Source organism: Echiichthys vipera, assembly GCF_963691815.1.
Source record: "Echiichthys vipera genome assembly, chromosome: 18".
In the NCBI taxonomy this organism is placed as follows: domain Eukaryota; kingdom Metazoa; phylum Chordata; class Actinopteri; order Perciformes; family Trachinidae; genus Echiichthys; species Echiichthys vipera.
This window is the reverse complement of record NC_139843.1, coordinates 22147099-22163818: the sequence shown is the minus strand read 5'-3', so window position 1 is coordinate 22163818 and position 16720 is coordinate 22147099. Positions and strand designations below refer to the sequence as shown.

The window sequence follows — 16720 nt, the reverse complement described above, 5'->3', positions numbered from 1 at the left end:
GCATCAATTATTTTGCGGGTTATTAAATAAAGGCACATTTATTTTAAACAAAATACCAACTGAGGTAATGGAGCTTTTAAAACCTATTATGGCACAAACATATACCGCAGATAATGCAGAACCCATCTTGAGGATTCAGGCGATAGCATGTCTATGAATTGAGAGCAGTTCTTTCAGTTATTTTGTAGAGGCATGAAGATGCGAAAAAGGATGCACTATTGCACGGTGCTTGCACTATGCATTTACAGCGTAGTGTTTGGCTTTAGGTATGGAGTTATGTGCAACATAATATGCAGCATAATATGCAGCGTAATGTGCGGCATAGTGAACAGCTTAGTTAACGGCGTAGTGAAGGGCGTAGTGTATAGCGAAGTGTACAGTGTGCAGCAGAGTTTTGTAGTGTAGGCCATACACCGTACTTTACGCCGTAGTGTACAGCTGAGTTTACATAGTGTACAGTGTAGTGTAGTGTAGTTTCTGTAGGCATGCCCCAGTCTATGCTGTAGTGTATGCAGTAGTGTACTCTGTATTGAACAGCTTAGTTTCTGTAGCGTACAGCGTAGTGTCTGAGTCTGGGTTGAGTAAATAAAAAAATTGCAGTGGCTATCGATGGTAGGTTGTTTATTTAAAAAATTGCAGATTTGTGCAGGATGTTCTGTGTTGCCCTAGTGACAGCTCTCTCTGACCAATCAGTGGTCAATCAGTGGTCAATCAGTGTTTGAACCCCATGTTTTACTTACAGTATTGACTCAGCTCGCTTGGAATCTTTACCGAGGTAAAACCAAAAAAAGGATCAGGTACTTTCCACAACTTTTGTTAATGGAAAACCGAAAAAAAGCAAGTTAAGTTTAGCTGAGCTGAGCCATACCATGCAGTGGAAATACGTACACGAGTAGAGTCCTCTAACAACCTCTTGTCGGGGTTCCTGACAACCAGGTTAGGAACCACTGGTCCAAACCAAATCTGCTTGCAGGTCTGATTCCAATGATTTTAATGTTTGGCTCAGGATTTAAACTGGTACTTACCATACAATGTTACTGTAGCTGTGAATCAGACTACCAACATTACCCTTTCCATCCAGGAAGCCAAATAGTTAGAAATCCACTCTTTACAAGCCTGTGCCCATGGGATTGCCTTCTCAATTTATTCACTCGCCAACTCACAGAGGTTTGAGCTGGGAGTGAAGCGAGGGTGGAGGATGTGGGTGGTGGTGGTGCACACTGTAATAATGACAGGATAAGCAACTCTCTGGAATCCCTCTCTCCCCAGGGGGAACAAAGCGGCTACACGTTGGTGAAATTATCTGCAGCTAAACTGTGGCTTTTCTGCTCATGCCAGTGATTTATAACGACGTCCTCTGCCTCTGAAAGCATTCAAGTTCATCTGAAAATGTCAGGACAGGAAATTGTCTCGGGAAAGGCTTCATCATAAAGCCAGATGTTTATCCAAGTATTAGGTGTTTTTTTTATTTTGGTCGATTAGAGTGTGAGACGGCATGCTATTGCTATATTAAGAGAGGGTTGGAGTTCACATACGGATGCAGTTCTATGAGACAGATTAATGGTAAACCATTGAGAACCTATTTTTTCTGAATGATGAGTAGTCGAATGCAGCACACACAATGCCCTTTTCTCTGTATGTGTCTGATTATCTGACTGGTTCACCTTGAGCTGTCTGCGAACCCGGTCAATGAAGAACTTCCAGCAGTTTTCTCTTGTATCCATCAATCCCGAGCTACGGACCTCTGGCCTCACGCTGCCAATGATGCTCTCCACCTCGTCGTCTGGGAACAGGTCAGGAATCTCTCCTTGAATGAGTAAAATCACCCACATTACCACTGGGAAGACCACCAAGATTGTGGGAAGCAGTCAATGTTATTTGTTTTTGTAGAGAATTAAACTTGCGTGACAGCTCTCCAGAACTTTCTTATCTTCTTAGGATCTGAACTGTCACTGAGACTCTTTTATCAAATCCTGGTGTGTAAATAGAGGTGGTGACAGCAGGAGTTCGTACTGAGGGCTTATGCTAATGCATAGACCTGCTTTAAGTCACAGCAGAGCAAGGACTGCTGACATTCACTGGAGATCAAAACTAGAGAACAAATTATTAATACTTTTTTTATTCTGAAATATTGTTATTTTTCATTGTTCGTAATTTGATAGAATGTCCTCTGTGTCTATACCACTGCTGTACTAGCATGTTTTTTTAAATAACCAAGGCACTTCAACAAAAACCTTTATTTTGTGAAAAAAGCAGTGATCAAAATGAGAGAACAGTAACAATTGTGTCAGAAGAGAAGATTTCAACAATGATTTCTTCTCTAGGATTCAAAAATGAACAGGAAGTGTAGAGGCCACAACTTTGAATGACTTCAGCACATCTGAGCCCACAGGACATCACTAGTTTCTCACACTGCTCTGGTTTGATCTTGGTCCATTCTTCTTCAGTCTCTTCCACAATTCAGTAACTGTAGTTTGTTTCTTAGACATTACTGTGTTGCCGAGAATTTTCCAGAGATTGTCTATGGGGTTTAGATCTGGACTCTGGGTTGGACATTTCATTGTTGTTTCAATATTCTTAGCTTAAGAAAAACCCATTTTGCAGTGTGGCAGGGGGCATTGTCTTGCATGAAAATTGCGGGCTGGGGCAGCCGTGAAACTGCAGTGAAACTATTGAATATTGCCGAAGGAAGTTCACATAAACATTTTCATTCACCCTGCAATATAGCCGTACAAGAGGCCCAACTCCTGCTGCAGAGAACATCCCCAAACCATGACATGACATTGCTAAAGTTCAATTTATTTGGGTCTGACGGTAAACATTATCTTCGGCGTCAGACAGGGAACGACTGAACCCAAAGTTGTGTAAAGAAGTCAGTTAAATTTGGAGGAGAAAGTGTCAGAGTCCAGATCTAAACCCCATAGAGAATCTGTGGAAAATCCTTGGCAACAAAGTAATGTCTAAGAAACCCACTACAGTTAACGAAGTGTGGAATAAAATGAAAGAAGAATGGACCAAGATCAAATCAGAGCAGTGTGAGAAACTAGTGATGTGCTGAAGTCATTCAAAGCTGTGGCCTCTACACTTCCTATTCATTTTTGAATCCTAGAGAAGAAAACATTGTTGAAATCTTCTCTTCTGACACTGTGGTAACTCTTACCTAATTTTTTATGTTTTCTTTCACAGAATAAAGGTTTTTGTTGAAGTGCCTTGGTTATTAAAAAAAACATTCTTGTTCAGAAGTGTTATAGCCACAGCTGCTATTCTATCAATTTATAAACAATAAAAAATAACAATATTTCAGAATCAATCAAATACCTTGTTCTCTAATTTTTACCTTGAGTCTATATATAGCACCTCAAAATACTCAATAGCCTGATCTGATCTTTATGCTTAAGTGCTCTTTTTTGAAATGTTAGTTACATGTCAAACAACAACCTCTGGCCACTAACATTGTAAAAGGTTGGTTCAAACTGCCGTCAATGAGCACAGCACATCTATGAAAACTAAATTCATGATCTTTTCCAGAGATTGCTCAAGTATGATCTTTCACTAGGAACTTGAGTATTTGGATGGATCACAGGCTTTCTTTTAGAGTGCATATTAAGAACTGAAGGTTAGGCCTGTTTTTTATTAAAGTTTGAAAGATGATTGTGCACTATGCAACTGAGTTATGTTTTATTTATTTAAACCAATGACTTTACAAAAAATATCTTGTTATTGTCAGAGGGCACTTTGGATTTGTTGCTGGAACTCTTTTTGTTTGTTGTAGTTGTTTTTTTTGGGGGTGATTTTCCTGTGTGATCATCGACATCTCCAACACAGCTCATGACATGAATTTAGGCACATTATTCATTAATGTTAGCTAGCTAGCATTAGCTAATATCTCCGGGGAAACTGCAGATTTTCAACCAGCTCTGTGTCATTGCAATGTGGACAGTACAAAGAGATGAAGGCACCAGCACCAGGAGCTCCCCTCTCACCTGCTGGCAATAGTCTGCTGAATGACTTGGGTCAGCTGATTGAAAATCTGCAGTTTCTATCTTTAGCGTTTAGCTTAGCGCAGCGCCATTGAAACAGAACTGCCTTAGCGCTCAGCTCCACCCTCTAGTCCAAATACTTTCACAGCCAGTTTAAAAAAACACTGTACTAAGGAGAGCAAGTATGCCTTTTATTCCATAGAACTCACATTTTTTATTTGGAGGAGGAAGATTGCATTGTTTTTTTATTTTAGAAGAACATGGTCTTGCTTTAAGGCTTCAAATTTGAAATTGGATGTTAGTGCTCTGAGGTTGTTGTATTGTTATACTAGCATCTGTTGGTAGCCTATAAGCCATCCTTTCCAGTGCCAATGATACAGTACATTCATTTTGCCTACTAACTGCCAAACTATTGCACTGCCAACATTAGTATATTGAAATAATAATATATTTATATTTCATAATGTTATGTATTACACCACTGAAATGTGAAGTATGAATGTGAATCTAGCCTTGCCTGTGATTCTTCACAATGATGTGTTTCAGTTAATGAGTATTGCTGCAGAATGGCATCACAGTGATTTGTTGTCGTGGCAAAGCAAAAGCATTTCTCTCTTGTGAAACATGACACAGTAATTAGCAAAGCCTGCTGTTACCCGATGCCAACAGATCATTGACCAGAACGAGGAACTTCTCATCTGCCACTTGGGCGTCAGTCATTAGGAGGACGGTGCCAATATTCTTCACGCCAGCTTTGATGTAGAGGGACGCCAGGTCACTCTGGGTAACAGGGAGAGAGGAAGACATGGAATGCGAGAGTGACACACATAATGAGATTGGGCTGAAGTTATTTTACAATAATACATGCCAGAGACATGAATCACTCTGTAGATTAACACTACTGTGTTAACATACTGTAGGGGTTATGTCTATATTTCACTCAGATTCACTTCCATGTTCAAACTTGACTGTAAGAAACCTTTTAATATTTAAAATGTGACTACTTCAGTTGTTCAGATGGATGTTTTTTGCAGGGGGGTATGTCTTGTACTCCTCAAACCTTGAGGTCAGCGATGCTGTATCCTTTTGTCAAGGTGATCTGGAAAACCTCCAGATTAGAGATGAAGGCAGCCAGTCGGGTCAGACTCTGCTTGCCGCTACCGCCCACTCCGACCAGCAGCGCATTTCCCCGCGGAGACTCCAGGATTCGGTTTATGCGGCAGCTATATGTGGAGGTGAAGACAGTCGGTGGAGGGAAAGGTGTGAGGGAGGAAGCAGTGGAAGGGTGAGAAACCTTTAAAGGCAGGAGGAGGCGAGCCAGATAAAGAGAACCTGACTCATAAGACAAAACAAAGGCAGGTAGTTTGTGTCTGCTGTGTGAGTTTAGACTGCCTGTCACCACCAGCTTCACCACATTACTGTGCTCCTGAGAATCTCTGTGCCTTCAGTAAAACAAGATGAACGGTCACTCTGGGTGACAGGTTTACAATGAATTGACTCCATGTTCATTTTTGTTGCTTTATTTGAGGATGTTGCCAAGAGCAAAACAACAACAACAACAACACACTTCAACTGACAACTGACTACAGTACCGACTGACACTTCACCTAATAACACTGCACACACGTCAACTTTCTCTGGCACTTCAGAACAGTTCAGCTGCTTTCATCACATACACCTGTGAGGATTCGCTTTACTGCAACACTTATACATACATCTATTGTTGTTTAATCTGCTTCCATGGCTGAGACATCCTCTGAGAGTTGGGTCCATTTACGGCTAATGGAAAGTACAAGCCTAAACTGATTTGATTTTATGCAAACTGGCTGAACCAGCATTAGTCATAATGACACATTCTGGCATATCAAAAAGTAGCCTTCCTCAGCATTGTGTGCCGTCAGTGTCAAATCATCAATCAGTAGTGACGAGCTTCGCAAGGGCAGAGAAACTGCTCCTGACTGACGTGAAAAGCGTCACTAGAGCCCAGTTCAGACCAAAGGTTGGCAACGAAATGAAACCGCTTTAGAATATTGCAGGTAAACTCATCTCAACTTAAACTGGCTGATGCTGTCGCCTGCGACTCAGTTTGTCAAGTCTCCAGCAGCTGGTTTTAGAATGAAAGACATGTGACCTGATTCAACAGCTAATCAGCATGCAGCAAAGTCTTCTGGTAAAGTCACTAAAAAACTGTTTAGCCTGTTGAAATGAGGGTCGAGTGAGCTATACAATGACTAAGGAGAGGGAGCGCTGTAATCGAGAACAAGGCAGTGAATCAGGGAAATGAAACAGTATTTTCACCGTTTCATCGCAACTAGAAATGCAGCTGAAGCAAGTATCTCACTATTTCTGTCCTCATTTATATTTTATAATGCTACAAATTATATCCAGCTAAGAAAAAAAGTCTGAAAAGTCGGAGGTTAGAACAGAAGTACAGAGAGGCGTCGCTATGGAGATGATACACGTCTCGTCTCACTGGTTCGAACTGGCAGGTTCCAAAACGTTACAGACCTGCACGTTGCAAGTAGTTGCAAGTTTCAACTCGTCTCGTCGCAAATCTCTCTCTCAGTTCATACCCTTCAAATTTTTATTCAACTACTCTCATTACTAACATACAAACAACAACAGGCCGTAAAATTTAAAAGTCACCTGCATTCAGCAACAACACATCATCTGATTTAATCTACTTTCAGCCATCACCTTCAGCTGACACTTTAAACCACTTTGGTGGCACTTCAGCTCTGGGAAGTGCTTTAATTCTAACTCCCATACATATCTCTTATCTCACATTATTTATACCCTGCAAAGAATTACATTTAAACCCATCTATACTTTTTGCACCTGCAATTTTCCACTTAAATTTACTTCAGAACATTTAGCCGTTTCGCTTTTCGACATTTATCATCATCCTACCGTTTACATAATGAGAACCTAAATGCTGCTTAGTAGATGATTCAGGACAGTCTTCACATCACTTGAAATATACATGAATCCAATCCAACAATGTGTTTGTCCATTTCTCATAACTTCCTGACTTCCTTATCCAGTCTGAGGATCAGCCAACTGCTTCCTCCTTACAATGTCTTCATCTTCAAAAATGGTCAAAATATGCAGTTGGGGTCTTTTTTTAACTCAGTGAATTCACAAAACAACTGGGCACTGTAGATTTGAAGGAAAATAGGATAAGGAAGGAAAAACTCATTGATGTGTTTTTAACACAAACTCATGCTGTGCAGCCAAACACTGTTTACGCCCACAGAACTTGATTTTCATTTCCACTAGAGAGCCTGCAGTTTCTACACATACCAAAATATGTATCTGTGTGTACACAGAAAACAACGGAGATTGCATATAAAGTCAAAGGGAAGACACAATTTATTTCGTTAGTGCAATGCTGTGGTTGCATTAGTCTTTCTCACTGTCAATTTGAATCCTTTCATAAACTATTAGTACCTGTCATTTTACCCTTTTTTTAAATTATAATGCATATTTTATTTTTTAATAATAATATACCTAACAGGCTTATAGATTATGCATTTATAAGGGTATGGAGAGAAAAGATGAACTGACACAGGGCACTCTTCACGCAACACCACACGAAACAGATGAATGACATTTTTCCCACAGTAACAGAGGTCACTAAAAACCCTGCAGCCATTTTGCCATCACAATTATTGGGCTTTTCAAAGAAGCTTCAGACATTGAGAGTGCTGTGATATCAGCAGTATCTGTCGATCTCTGGCCTCTCCGATCGAGATTCCACTGTGAAGCGGGCGCAGCTGCACCGCGTTGCTGCTGCGAGGCGGTCGCCAAGGTTTACAGTTTACATATTGCCTCATTAAAGTTATTTGGTTCCCTATTAGAATTTGGTTTGAATCTGAAATAGTGCCAAATAGACGCTTTTGCTTTTTGCTTTGAAACCAAATCCTCCTCCATCGTCTTGTCAGTAAACTCTCCTGATGCGACTCCCCTGCTGCTGTATGGAGCAGACACTTTCATTTTAACTGGATGGGCTGTGGATTAACGTCACGGTAGATCGCCCTCAGTGTTCTTAACTGTCAGAGTGACAGACGGCCTTTGGAATTTTCCGTCATTGTTAAAAAAAATCTGTCAGTGACAGATAGTATTTGGTTAATTCTGGTACAACCATATAAAAGTCTTGAGTTTATATCTTTAAGCCTGTGTAAACATCAAATCGCTTCAAAGAAATTAACAAGATGATACAGAATAAGTGATCATTTGAAAGGGTCATTTTTTTTTTAACTTAAGGGCAATTAAAAGAGAGAAAGAGAAAAACTGGATGGTAGTGGGTTAACAGCCTTTTACATTTTTATACTGAAGCAAAATCTCTGTCCTTTTTTAGCATTTTTAGCCGTCATGATGCACGCTGAATTACTTTGAACAGATTTTCTTGCCTTTGCTTTTGACAGTCTGTAAAATAGAACGCCAAATCCTGAAATACCTGAGAAGCTAATTGAGTTCCTTCACAGACAATAAAGGCAGTGACAAAAAACACTTTTTCTTTACTCCCCACACAGATCGAGGGGTTGCAAAAACTTCCACTCACATGTGAGCCATGGCGTCCTCAAACAGCACCAGGTTCAGCGTGGCGTTGACCTCATTGTAGCTGTCCAGCACCTCCAGCAGGGTTTTATTGAGGCTGCTCCAGGACTCTGCAGTCATGTACCTGGCCTCCCCCAGCCCACGGGCAAAGTGGCAGTACAGGTTCATCTCCCTTGTCTGCTCCAGAGTCTCCTCCATGTCCTCGGGGAGGGATGCACACACATATTGCAGTGGTGAACATACAGACACACACATTACCCCTGTCAGCATAACATTAGAGTTAAGCTTAAACGGTCTGGGCAGTCAGGGACACGACTGAATATCGCAGCTGTGCAGAGGGTGACCTACTTCATTTTCACCTTAAGATAAGGGAAGAAACTTTATTGTCATAATACTACTGTGCAAGACAACAGCACAACAGAATTACAATACGATCATCCTGGCAACTTTTAGGCCCCGAATATTTCACTGGGGAGATTGTGTGTACCTCTTAGGGATGTTTGTTTTCTCCCTGAACTTTAAACCTGCAGTAGGTTTGATTAATGTTTTTACAAATCAACTTTATATTAAGGTCCTTGTAATAAGTGTTAGTAAATAGGTCTGATATTATGCTTATGCACATCTATATTTGTTAAGGCTACTTAAGTGTTAATAATAGCATCATAAACATATTTGTTGCTAGATTACAAGACAGCCAGGAAACAAATTATTATGAATTTACTGGCTGTGTACTATGTACTTATTAACAGTCAAGCTTTTGGCATTGCTCCTGCTTTAGGTCTAGTAGCTGCAAAAGAGCATAGTTAACTATTAATAGGTGCATCATTAACTGCGAATAAAAGCATAGCAATGTGTTTCTTATAAGTGCTTATAAATGTGTTATAACCTTACAATAAATGTTTTATGACGCTATTAATAATTAATTTAGTCTTATTAACACACAATAATGTAAGTAAGTATCTATTAAGGACTTGTAAGCCCATTTTACATGTTTACTTATTACAAGAACCTTAAAGTCCATGTAGAGAACTGACAAAAGTGGGATCTGACTTTGACACACTTAAGAAAAATTTGTAATTCACAACAAATATAACAAAAATAGGCGAAGGGTATTTACACCTGGTTACAAATATTAATGTGTGCTATTTGTACCCAGGTGTCGTTAGCTAACAATGCTATTTTCACATTTTTTTGCTTAACCCTAACCAAGTAGCTTTGATGTCTAAATTTAACCAAACTGCAAATATAATAAGTCATCAAATTTTGAATTGCATCCCAGTTCAAACCATGGTCTACCAGGTGATAGTCCGAGCTTAACCCACTCAACCACCGTTAGCTACCACAATACCACATTTTGTCACTCTGATTGCACTGTGATAGAGGGGTCGTGGCCTCATAAAGGCTCAGTTTTTCGACTTGTAAAAATGTAGATCTGGGTTCTTTACCCACTTGGTAGTACATCCCACCACGCAGCAGCTTTAAATCATTTTTTTGTTTTTTGCTAGCAGATAGAAATGTAGCAGTCCCCCTCACACAAACAAAGTAAATGGAGAGCAGTGTCTCTGTGACTCCAGTGCATCATCGAGCCATGATTTCAGGCCCGCCCACAAAATCCTAAACCCAAATGTGAAAAACTGTTCAATGCTCTAACTCTATAATCCAGTATAACAAGAATAACAGTCTGATCCCATGTTGACAGCAATCATTTTCCAACATGTAATATGATTTTTGAAACAAATCTTTGAATTATCCAGATTTTAATATAACACGTTACCCTACGTTATGATCCTGTGCAGTCTTTATAATCAAAGTATCAAGTGCACTTCCTGAAAGTGCAACAGCCTCTAAAGACTTTCCTGTTTGCATGTAAAAATTGCAAATAAACATGCTGATATTGCTCTGTGGCACAGGGGCAGAGTGTCGGACGTTTACAGAAGGTGCCAACTCTGAATAATATATTGTGAAGTGGTTAATATTATTCTCTTTCTGTGGGTGTGTGTACACATATACTTGTCAGGTTCTTCATTGTGGCATGACCAGTGTTCATGTGATAGAGCCAGAGAGGGTAGAGAGGGGAGCAGTGCACACAAAACCATTAAAATGTTTTCCAATTTGCCGGGCTGACAGCGCAGACCCTGACAGCCAGACCCCCATACCACACTGATTAATATTCTTTACAGCCCCCCCACCACCACCACCACCACCTTCAATCCCCCCCAGCATTCCTCTTTCTCCTCGCTGTGTTGGCCACTGATGTCGAGGTCCAGACACAGAGCAGGCAGCCTAATGATTTCCCCCTCCTCCCCCCCTCCCTCCGTTCTTGTCTTCCTTTGCTGAACTTTGTAAAACTCTTACCTCGTAGAACTTTTTCACTGTGTCTGCCTGCAGCTTATCAAAGGCCTGGAAGTCCTGCTCCTCCACCAGCTTGTCTCTGTAGACCCGGTTGGACTCGTGCAGATATATTTTCAGAAGGTCCTGAGGGGCTTTCAGACACTCAGCGGTACAGAAGAGAATGCCCTGGGCAGAGAGGGGAGAGAAGAAGGCTAAGTTTCATTCCAGAGTCTGACTTGGCCCATTTACACCACAACAAGGAGGGAAATACAGCACAGTCACTGTGGGTAAATCAATGGTTATTGAGTGGGCAAGCTGTTAGTAGGTGTGTCAGAGGAACTCAGAAAATAATTGCTGCACTTTTCTTTCATCTCACTGTCTCTGAAGTATTGCTGTATGTGGAGATAAGTTCTGTGGGCAGGTGGTGGATGGAAGAATTATGAAAAATCAAGGAGAGAGTCTGCATGTGACTGTGGTGCTTATGTGATGTGTATTTTCAAACAAGAGGAAGGCTGCGTCTTAGATATTTGTCATCCATTTTATTTGAGTTTCCCAATTTTGGTTGGGAATTAAACTTTCTCTCTCGTTACTGCACACTAGCTTGTTGGAGTTTGCTCCAAGCATATCAAAAATACATTTAGAAATGAATCCTCAATGCTTAGACCTGGTGGGGAATCTAGGCCAATACAATGGTTTTTATGTTCATATGGTTAGGCAGGGCACAAAAACATTTAGGTGTGTGCATAGGCCGTATGATGGCAGGGAAAACCCTGCATGTGTGTGATTTATCATATACAGATAAAATCAGTGGTATAGGACCAAATCAATGCCGAATTTTAACTACATTGGTATGATTTGGCTTGCTTTTGGTACATTTAGTTCAATTTTGTTTACCACTGCAGATTGAAATGTAAAACTACAGTGAAATCATCTTTAATGTTCTCATGCTGGACCCTTTTTTAGCTACCAAACAGAGAAATGACTGTATTTCATCAATTGACAACAGTGTGGTTTAGCGAGCTGCCATTTTTAAAAATCTGGGTTGAGTGACTAAAATAAATAGCTGCCACTATTGACAGTAGTTGATTTAAAAATGGCAGGTTTGTGCAGGATGTCCAATGTTGCACTAGTGACAATTTTCTCAGACCAATCAGTGGTCTGCAGTGTTTTAACTCCACCCTCTAGTTTCAGCTCATCTAAGCTTGGAACCTTGACCAAGGCGGATCCAAAGAAAGTACCAGAACTATCCACAACTTTTGCTGATGGAAAACCAAAAAAAACCTGTTCTGGTCGAGCCAAGTTAAATATCAACATGCTAATGTTCACCAGGTCGTACCAATCAACTAATTAGCACCAAACACACAGTGCAGATGAGGCTGGCGGGAATGGCATTAGCTTATCAGGTATGATTATCATATATATGATCATATAGGTTAGCCGTATCAGGGGTTAACCGTTAAATGAATTTGAATAGTCCCTTCAGGAAGACGATTAGGAGTACCCAGACCAATGAAAAACATCTATAAGAGATCTTTTATTCCATCCTCTGTTATCACCCAGGACTATTGTTGGATATAAGGGACTTCTGCTGTTTTTTAAGATGTCTATTCAGGATATGTATTGATTGTTGATATTTTAGCACTTATTTATTGTTTTTTATCAAATGGCGGAGGACATTTCGTGGTGTAAATATTCCATGTGAGTGAACAATACATGTCTATTGTATATTTCTGTGTTGTACCAAAGTGGTGATGTGACCAACTAAACAGAAGCATCCATAGATCCACACAGATAACATGGCTGAAAATAGAAGTGTTTTTCTGTTTGTAATTCATACTTCTCTTGATCTTCTTCTGAAAGAAATCTGAAATTAAAAGAGAAAATCATGACAATGAGCAACCTTTGCGACGTGCTGGCTTTCCCACAAGGCCGTTCATGACGCAGTCAGGCAAAACTCTGCGCAATCTAGGTGACTCGCATAACAGGTGCCGTATAGGATGAGGAAGGGGACAAAGAGCCGCCCAGGCACTGTTTGTTCCCCTCTGCGCACTGTCACCCAGGAGGCAGAGGCAGAGGCAAGCAGATGTTGTGTGTTTCCAGCCCCAGAAGTTATTCCAATCAACAGAACCATCTCTGGGGGTAAAGCCAGCTGAATCTGATCTGCCTTCATATCTGAGCCCGCTGAATGTGACAATTGGCTGCTAAATCCACTGTGTAATGGTGCAGATGGGTGTTGTGCCTGTTTGTGTGTGAGTATTTGCATGGATGTGTGTACTGAAGATTCAAACTAAGCCGAAATGATTGCCGCTACTCAAGAGCTACAAAGTCAAGATGTTTTCCAGAGTGTATGTGCGAATGCTCTAATCTTTGACTTGATCTGTGTTTTTCTACTCATTTCATTTCTTAATGATGTCAATCCTGACACCCCACATTTATTGTGTAAAAGTGTGCCTCAGCAAAACAAAACACCATATGGCAACTGTCTGTGACAGTCACACTTGCAGGCTGAGCTGTTGGTTGTACCAATCAAACAGCACAGCACTAACAAACTGCGAAGGAGAGAGAACTTTGTTTTTCCTTCTATCCGGCTGAACTTGGAAGAACTAGATCAACCTCTCTGTCCCTGATTTTTCATTACTATGTTCAACTCAGGAGAGGAAATAGAGAGTTCTGGGTGTGGGCATGTAACTGTCCAGCTGTGGGGATGTCTGTAGTGTCCATGCTTTCCTCGTAGCTTGACAGATGCTCTGAGCCCCCAAACAATGCTTCCCCTGCTAAGAAATGCACCCAGCTGACTATCCATGGAAGATCATACAGACATATCGCACAGTCAGTACAGTTCGGCTTCAGAGTATCTCTGCACCACGGGTCTCATGTACTCTCTTTCTTTCCCTCGTCTCTGTCCTCCACTTTCACTATGTCCAGCCCCCCCCCCCCCCCCCCCCCCCCTCCCTCGCCTCTTGAGCTTTGAGGAGCTCATTTAGGTTGACGTGGGGAAGACAGGCCCTCTGATATGCCCATTGGCCATGGCAGAGAACGAACGAACTGGCAAACAGAGCTCTTTGACAATGCTCCCAGTCGGATGCCAAACAGTTTGCCCTATAAGTGGAATTGGGCTACACTTCACTTATAGTATGTCTAATTAAACGTCCATGGGACATAATGATCCCCTCAAGTAAGAAAGTAGAGATTTATGGAGATAGAGAGTATGAAGGAGAAAGACAGAGTACTGCAACAAAGTAAGTAAGGGGTAACGGGAGAAAGTAGAGAAAGTTGTGAAGATAAAATAGAGTAATTTCAGAAGGAATTTGTTGGCATTAGCTCCTTTTCAACAACAACCTAAAGGAGAGAATTTAGTCAGCAAATAACAGCAACAGCACTCTCAGAAAGATACAACCTTGAGTGCTATCTGGACCTGCTCCTTTTGTCACATTTTAATACACCTTTGCAAGAGGTATTGCAAGCTCACACAGAGTCTCTGAGCCCATTTCTGGCTCATTAGAGTTGATCATAATGAGGCAGTTGCCTTTGGCTGCATCTCCAAAGCTCCAAAGTTTTAAAAAACAAAGTGAATTACAAAAAGTCCCCCAATTATTTCAGCTGAGGCAAAACATCTGATACGTCAAGCCAGAAAACACTGAGTGACAACCATTTAGGCCTCATGCTGTAAATTAGAGGCAGCGTTTGTACTGTCTCGCCAATGCTTTCCCACTTCTGAAGGTGCAAAAACACAGGGGTAGGGGTGGGGGGGGGGATTACAGCTGAGGCAGAGCTGTGAACTGCAAGGCTGCTCACCTCTTCCCAGCTGTCCTAAAGTGTTAGAGCCAAGAGCTAAATAAGTTAGGCAAAAGAACTTCAAACGAGCTCCAGGTATCCCTGCCTGGCTTTCTTTCTGTAGAGAGGAACAGAAAGCTTTGACAGTGTTTCCTCTCTGTGGTTATTTGACATTGAGTCGAGCTGTGGACACCCTGAAAATAAAAAACTAAGACTTTGACAAAACGGGCAGTGTTATGTTGCGGCTAAACCTCCTACCGCTTCATGGCAGGGATGTGTGTGATCAAGGGTCAGGAAGGTTAGTCTCGGGGTCATCAGGGCTTGAGCTTTGGGATGGTAATTATGCTTAATCTCAAAGTGCAGAAAGCTCATTATAATGTATAAAACCCGGCAGGCATACAGGAAATAAGGTTAATAATAGCTTACTTAAAGACACAGTGAACTGGCATCATTAAGGCCTCCATAAGCTTAAAACAAAGTGGTGGTCTGGCGGTCTAAGGGGCAGTACACATAGCGGTCGAGTGCTACTGTGTTTGAAGTGTCTGAAACCTTCCTCCGACGGCACAAAACCTATTCAACATTAACACCCTTATAATGCAGCATATATGAGGTGTGAAAGTAGGGCTGAACTTCTCTCTCAACCTCTCTTTTTTCATTCTTCTCACAACTTTTTCTGTCACTCTGCATTTGAATAACAGAGTGTGGACTGGTCTGGTCTGGGGACCGATCCATTTGGTAGATATCTCACTGGATGAAAACTGGATTATCTGAGCTAACTGTGGCTGCCATCAAGTTTTGTACAGATATCATGTCATTCTTTAATATTAATTCAGCAACTTTGGGGATCCCCTGACCATCCACTACTATTATGCAGATACAGTTAATGCATCAAGATAAACAGTTAGTGGCTCTAATTCTCGAGGCAGGTGCCATTGCAGGAGAAGAGGGCACACCCAGATGACTTGATTGTAAAAGCTTAAGGGAAATCTCCAAAACAATGTGGAAAATAGTACGATTGACATTGTATTTTGCCACATTGTCACATTTTCCACAGACCCACTTTTCTGCCTAAGGTCATCATGAAAACTTTCCACTCTGGTTTTTAATGCACAATCTAAAAGTGTGCATAAAAACAAGTGGATGTAAATAAGCTTATTTAAGTGTACTCTCTTTTTTGTTCCTCTAGCATCATTATCAAGTCAACATTTTAACGTGTCCAATACTTTAGTACCAGAAATCTGCAGATCTGAAGACATTCCCATCTCCCTTAGCTGCATTTAAGGCTAATTAGCAAATTTTAGCATGCTAACATGGCAAATGGAGCAAGGTAAAGATTCTACCTTCCTAGCTTCACACAGATGCTATGTAGCTTGCTGTAGATTAACAGTCATAATTTTGAGAACATAAAGCGTTTACAGTGAGAATTATGGTAAAATCGAGTGCACTATGAGTACTTGGAGTACTTGGAGTACTTGGAGTACAGGAGTACGTGGCTACAGGATAATTTCAAACTAAAAGGAATTTTAGCAGCATCCATTCTATGTTTTTATTATTATTATTATTTTATTCATTTTTTAAATTATTTAATTAAAATGTCATTTTATGTGTTTTTTCCCATTTTTTTCATATGTTTTATGTAAATCACTTTGAATTACCTTCTTGTTGTACAACTTTACAAATGTACAATAAAAATAAACTAGCCTTGCCTTACAAATGTAAGTATACATGTGTTTTATTCACTGAGGAACACTTTACTGTAGTCAGAGAGAGAGAAAACAAGCCAGCAGATATTTTGGCAGACGACAATAGGTGGTGGTAATGCTCTGTCTATTTGCAATCAACCATTAAATAGAAGAAGAACCCCAACCCAACCCTGTCGAAATTTGTGCACAACAAGCGACTGAGATACTCCATCAGAAAGTGTCTGAAATGTGGCAAAAGGATTTAGCGCTATGAAGTGAATGAAAATTCTCTTTGTCTGATATTTTATGCCTCGAAAGGAAACAAAAGCACAGACAGAAAAGAGCGAAATGTTCCAACTGGTGACTTCAAGGCAGGCTTCACGGCAGGTAAAG

At 40.8% G+C, this 16720-nt stretch overlaps 1 protein-coding gene across 1 annotated transcript in view; it reads right to left on the bottom strand.

The window, feature by feature from the left end:
• dnah9 (dynein, axonemal, heavy chain 9) overlaps positions 1-16720 on the bottom strand; it is a gene marked incomplete at both ends in the record, with an annotated part of 182158 nt that overhangs the window by 68734 nt on the left and 96704 nt on the right. Inside the window, 5 exon segments of the mRNA XM_083933223.1 lie at positions 1665-1807; positions 4637-4760; positions 5041-5203; positions 8545-8741; positions 10896-11057. Of these exon segments, the coding sequence (XP_083789349.1) occupies positions 1665-1807; positions 4637-4760; positions 5041-5203; positions 8545-8741; positions 10896-11057 (789 nt within the window).